Below are 6,000 nucleotides of genomic sequence, written 5' to 3'. Positions count from 1 at the left end.
TATGCAAATTAGGGGAGAGGAGGGAAATCGCATGACTTTTTGACACAAAACAAGGAAGTAAAAATATTTTCCCCTAATTTGCATATGTAAATTGGGATTCGGTTCAGTATTTGGCCGAATCCTTCGTGAATAGTGGATTCGGTGCATCCCTATATGTGCAGCCATGCATCATGCATCTAAATGAATTGCCTCACGAGGAAACTTCGGGCGAATTTGGAAAACGAAGCACTCCGAGTGCCATTCTGGCAGCGATTTACTTTCTATTTGGGGGGAAGGCAGGGGAAGGGAGTTCAGGGAGATTAGTCGCCCCAAAGAAGAGGAATTTTGTTGCTGGGATACTAATCTCCCCGAATCTGACAGTGTGTCTCTGCCCTTAAAAGGGGTGAGATGGCAACCCTACTGAGAATACATATCTTCTTACCAGATCTGCTGCAAGCAAAAACATATATCAGACTAAAAGTGAAGAAGCTCAGTGTTTGCCTTTATCAGGGACATTCTATTCCTCCCCTCCTAATCCTCTCACCCCTGCCCTTGCTCTGTTGTTCCACTCGTCCCTCACCTTCCCAAACCCCCCACCCCAAGCCCCTGGCTGCATTTTTGCTGGTTTATTAACAAAAGGCCCCGGTAATGTCTAGTCTCTTCCTATTCTTAGCCTCTTAGCTCTTGTCTCGCTCACTGGGCGCGTTCATGTTGTTTCCTGGCAACTAAGGTGACAACAAGACTCTAAAGCAGCAAGAAGCAGCAGCAGCAGGTAAGCACTGAGGCAAGAAACTTTATTTATGCCTGTTTTTATATTGAATGCACAGTTTGACAGAGCTGCTCTTCATACTCCTCGGGGGATATCTATTTCTGTTCTGTAAGGTGTTAATGTGCTGCTGCCACTGCTGGGTTCAATGGTTGCTGTTAGAAGAAGTATCTTAATCTTCAGGGCACACATGTCTCCCCTATCTTAATCAACAACATCAGGTACCAGCCAAAATACGATTCTGTGTAGTTCTGTGTAGTTGCGTTACGTGCCATTGCATGCGTCCTGCCTCTTCTGCTGAATTGTGTACAAGTGCGCCTATTGGAGAACTATGGGAATGTCGCCACTTGAAACTTGATACGGGTAAGGGTCCTGGTATCCAGGATTCTCAGGACCTGAGGTTTTCTGGATAAGGGGTATTTCTGGAATTTTGATCTTCATACCTTAAAGTGACACTGACACTAAAAATTGTATTTTCAAAATATTAGTCTACATAAAAAGTTCACAGTTTTTCGCTGATAGTTCTGCTTTTGTAACTAATTGTTAATTGAAGTTCGTAAACCTGACTGTTTTGCCAACCTGACTGTCCCTTCTTAACCTGTCAGCTAGAGTTTTTAATGCTGCTGCATAAATATGGCAGCCCCCTCATACAGGAACACGGGGGTAAGAAAGGTAATGTAGAAGCATCAGGCAAATACTTTTATGCAAAATTATAAATAGCATTCAAAGACAATGTTATAATAGATTTAAAAAAAAAAAAAATATTCAGTATCTCTTTAAGTCTACTAGAAAATCATGTAAACATTAAGTAAACCTAATTGGCTGGTTTTGCTTTCAATAAGGATTTATAATATACAGTATTAGTTAGGGTCAAGTACAAGGTACTGTTTTAATGGAGAAAAAGGAAATCATTTTTAAAAATGTAAAAACATACTCATCAGGTTGCCAAGTGGCTGCAATGCTGGTATCACATGCATGAATATGAATGGGGCTCATTTATAAACACTGGGCAATATATGCACTTGGCCAGTAAACCATAGAGATTAGCAACCAATCAGTGATTAGATTTTTGTCCAGCTAGCTGCAGGTAGTACAATGAAAACAAACTTCCAATTGGTTGCAATGGAAGGTGCAAATTTGTCTAGTGTTTATAAATGAGCCCCAGTTGAGTGTCCTGTTTGCTCAGTATGCATATCATGTGGGATTATGTTACACACATGATCCGTGCGCACCATTATGTCTGTTTGCACCAATAGGAGGCTCCTGGTGCAGAGGGCAAAATATTTGATGGGTTGGGGATCCTTGAAAATATATTATTATTTCCCAAATCCAGATTGCAGGCTCTATTAACAAGTATCTGGTGGTGGTGGGGATTTAGCAATAGGTGTCCTTTTAGATAAAATAAAAATGAACTATTTTCTTTTGAAGGTTCAAGTTCAAGTTAACTTTTAGTATGTTATAGAATGGCCTATTCTTAGCACATTTTCAATTGGTCTTAATTTTTTTAAAATTGTTTTTGAATTATTCGCTTCCTCTTCTGACTATTTCCACCTTTCATGTGGGTCACTGACCCCAGCAGCCAAAAAAACTATTGCTCTGTTATTGTTACTTAGAACTTATCTTTCTATTTAGTTCTACCAATATACATACTCCTGTCTCTTGCAAATGGTCTCAAAATAGCACTCTCTACATCATACTAAATTTTAATTCAAAGTTGTGGAACCCCTGTAACATTTGTGGCTTACAATCGTGGTGCATTGGGTAACTGTTTAGGTTGTCCGGTAAAAAAATTATATATAAAGTAATAATGACATATCTAACCTAATGATGGGATTTCATTTCTGTTATAGAACACCCACAAAATTGTGACCTAACTGCTGAATATGACTCAGTTCTGGCATGTAATTTTGTATATATAGCGGCATGTATTTTTGTTCCTATGTTCCTAGTGGAAAATCTCAGTACTGGCACCATTTTTGTCATTTCTTTAATGAATGCTTATGACAGATGGGCAGCTCCGACTACAAAAGCTAAAATAACTTGCTAAAATGCCAGTGTTTATGCACTATAAAGCCATGTCCGATGTCTGTCTCTCTATTCACAACATATTGTTCTCATTACTATGTACTTCTCTTAGAGAACAGTTGGAAAAAACATGTTCTTTGTGTATGTTTGTTATCTAAACATTTGCCTTGAGTTCTGAAAGCCTGGCTATACTTCATTTTCTATCCATTATAATTGTTAACATTAAAGAGGTGGTTTACCTTTAAGTTAACTTTTAGTATGTTACAGAATTCTATGCAACTTTTCAATTGGTCTTTGTTAGTTCTTTTTTTATATAGTTTTTGACATACGGTAATCGCCTCCTTCTTCTGACCCTTTCCAGCTTTAAAAAAACAAATGCTCTGTAAGGCTACAAATGTATTGATTGATATTGCTACTTTTTATTACTAATCTTTTTATTCAGGTCTCTCCTATTCATATTCCCTAGCGACCAGATCGCTGAAACTGCAAATTGGAGAGCTGCTGAACAAAATGCTAAATAACACAAAAACCACAAATAATAAAAAATGAAAACCAGTTGCAAATTGTCTCAGAATATCACTCTCTACATCATACCAAAAGTTAATTTAAAGGTATACATTCCCTTTAATTTAGGATACATATTGTAGTCAGGGCAGCCATCAGGGGGGGGACAGGGGGGAGAGTTGTAGGGGACCCGAGGGTAACGGGGGCCGGCCACGCCACACTTACTTGATTAGCCGGGCCCCCCATCTTTCTGAGAGATGCTGACTTCGGGAAGGCATGGACGTTTAAGGGGCCCTGGCCACCAATTTTCTTATAATGTGGGGGGGGGGGCCCTGGCCACCAATATTTTTTAATGGGGGGACCCTGGCCACAAATGTTTTTTTATGGGGGGCCCTGACCACCAATATCTTTTTATTAACATGTGGGAACCATAGCCACCAATATTTTTTTTGTTTTTTTTACTGTGTGGTGGGGGGCGGACCTGTGGGGTGGGGCCCTGCGATTTCTGATGGCGGTCCTGATTGTAGTTGGTAATAATCAATGACATGGCTAATCGGGCTCCTCACAAGAAAGAACTAACACAACAGCAATCAAACCTCTGAGTGACTGCAACACAAATCTAGACTTCTTTTTTAATTGATGGCTATCTGCTATTATTTCCGAATATTTATTTTATTAGCTTAATGTTTACACAGATACCTGTTTTGCAAAATGGGAAAGAAAATTAAAAAAGAAGTTGAACCTCCACCCAAAGATGTGGTAAGTTTAGTGGGTACTTCTTGTCTTGATTTTATCCAAATCTCATCTAATAAAATAAGTTGAGCAGGTATGTTCAGTTCAGTGGCGCGGTTGAATTAGTTATCTCTGACTTGGGGCTTCTCTTTGCCTCCCATTGTGGTTAGTAGGGAGAAAGTAATAGAAGACATGTATAACATATAGAACAAAGATAGTAATACAAACATATGCCTGTAGCTACAAGAGGTGAAATGAACCATTCATATGAAAGTTTAAGTCTAGAAAGGAGAGGGAAATTTAAAGTATAGCTCAAACCCAGTAGGCAGCCTAGAGGGTCTTGTTTAGCTCATTCTTATGCCGTAATTATACTATAGTATTCAAAATAAAGTATGAGAACATAACTCATTCCTATTAATGTCAGTATAGAAATCATCCCCGTCTCTGTTTTATGCTTTGCTACAGTTTGATCCTCTCCCAATTGAGAGTAAAAAGGCAGCGACTGCTGTACTGATGCTCCAGTCTCCAGAGGAAGACATTTTAGCTAAATCCTGTGATGCTTTATACAAATTTGCAAAAAAAGGTTTGTATTATTAAAGGGGCCGTTTAAGTCTGCATGGGCAGGGTGCATGCTGCAAAACAATGGGTGTAAGCTGCCATTTTTGTTTGGCTGTGCACGCTGACCTACTTCTTTGATAAACTGTCACGTCTTTGTGGTCTGTTTTGGAAATCTTCAGCTAGACTTGCTCTTACTATTACCATACCACCTTACCACATTCCCCAGTCTATCTCTAAGGGCAGGAGGGAGTTTGTTTCCTCCAAACTGCAGAGGGAACTCTGATCTCTTGATTCCCTCTTAAAGCTTTCATACTTACCCAAGGAACTATCCCCCCATAACTACACCCACCCTAATTTCCAAAACTGGTTAACCTCTTAAAGGGGCCTAATCGCCTTCCAGTCATGGCCCCTGTCATCCCACCTGTCTCCCTCCGGCTCACTCCTCCAAGGTCCCTTTATCGATCGTATGATTTCCTAAACGTTACCTGCTCCTGCATGTACCCACCTATTTGTTGTGTTTGTGGTAGCACGTCACTTAGAGCAGACCTACAATATAGATTTACTGATGTATTTATGCTTTCTAGGAGAAGAAAACAAGTTAACTCTGCTTGAACTTGGAGCCGTTGATTATTTATCTAAACTCATTTCACATGAGGATAAAATAGTACGGAGAAATGCCACTATGGTGTGTGGTATTATGGCCTCACATTGTAAGTACAATTCTTCATCTTTAAATGCAACCTTCCTTTGTATATGACTTCGTCTTCTAGTGATCTTCAGATATTCTGAAAAGTAGTAAAATATATTATAATAATAATAATACTGTTGTACTAAATATCAGTACATTCGATGTTATTCTTATAGTAGATAAAATAATTATAAGGTGAAGATCAAGAATTGCTTCTGAAATAGACATAAAAGATGAAGGTATTCATACTTGTACAAGTATAAACTCCCAATATTTTTAAGTTCTTTCAACCATTTCAAAATAGCGTGATTGCACCCTACTTATTTTACTCCATCTTTCTCTACTACTCTACATAGATGATGTGAGGAAACTGCTGCGGAAGTTGGACATCATACCCTCGCTAATTGCTCGACTCGCACCAGAAGGTAGCTTTAATCTGCAAAATATTTTGTTGACAAACTCCGCCATCTGTTTGACGTGTTTAAGAAAATCTTATAACTGCATATGGGTATTTGATAGACTTGATTTTGCAGTATCTACACCAGTACAACATTCTAGTTCTCTTGAAACAGCTGTAACTTCTCAGTTTCTTCGTAGGCACACTATTTCTAGCCAATTGCAATAATTGTGCGGCTAACTGTGTGTCTGGGAAAAATACAGAGGCACCCACTGTTTTTCTGGCTGATCATTTACGCTATCTATGCATCTATTTATCTTTCATGCTAGCTATCTATTTAAGAGATATTGG

The 6,000-nt window shown here is 39.0% G+C and overlaps 1 protein-coding gene across 2 annotated transcripts in view; it reads left to right on the top strand.

Moving 5' to 3' along the window:
• Positions 1-273: 273 nt before the first annotated feature.
• armc3.L (armadillo repeat containing 3 L homeolog) overlaps positions 274-6,000 on the top strand; it is a 40,642-nt gene continuing 34,915 nt past the window's right edge. The window contains exons 1-5 of one of the 2 annotated variants that reach the window (XM_018267273.2): positions 274-751; positions 3,970-4,033; positions 4,472-4,589; positions 5,149-5,274; positions 5,609-5,677. In XM_018267273.2, the coding sequence (XP_018122762.1) occupies positions 3,986-4,033; positions 4,472-4,589; positions 5,149-5,274; positions 5,609-5,677 (361 nt within the window). In that variant the 5' untranslated portion in view covers positions 274-751; positions 3,970-3,985. Of the gene's footprint in view, positions 752-3,953; positions 4,034-4,471; positions 4,590-5,148; positions 5,275-5,608; positions 5,678-6,000 lie in introns of both variants that reach the window. The other variant, XM_018267275.2, reaches the window with a different exon arrangement.

Source organism: Xenopus laevis, chromosome 6L, assembly GCF_017654675.1.
Source record: "Xenopus laevis strain J_2021 chromosome 6L, Xenopus_laevis_v10.1, whole genome shotgun sequence".
Taxonomy (NCBI): domain Eukaryota; kingdom Metazoa; phylum Chordata; class Amphibia; order Anura; family Pipidae; genus Xenopus; species Xenopus laevis.
The sequence above is the reverse complement of the archived record's forward strand: the minus strand, read 5'-3'. Positions and strand labels throughout refer to the sequence as shown.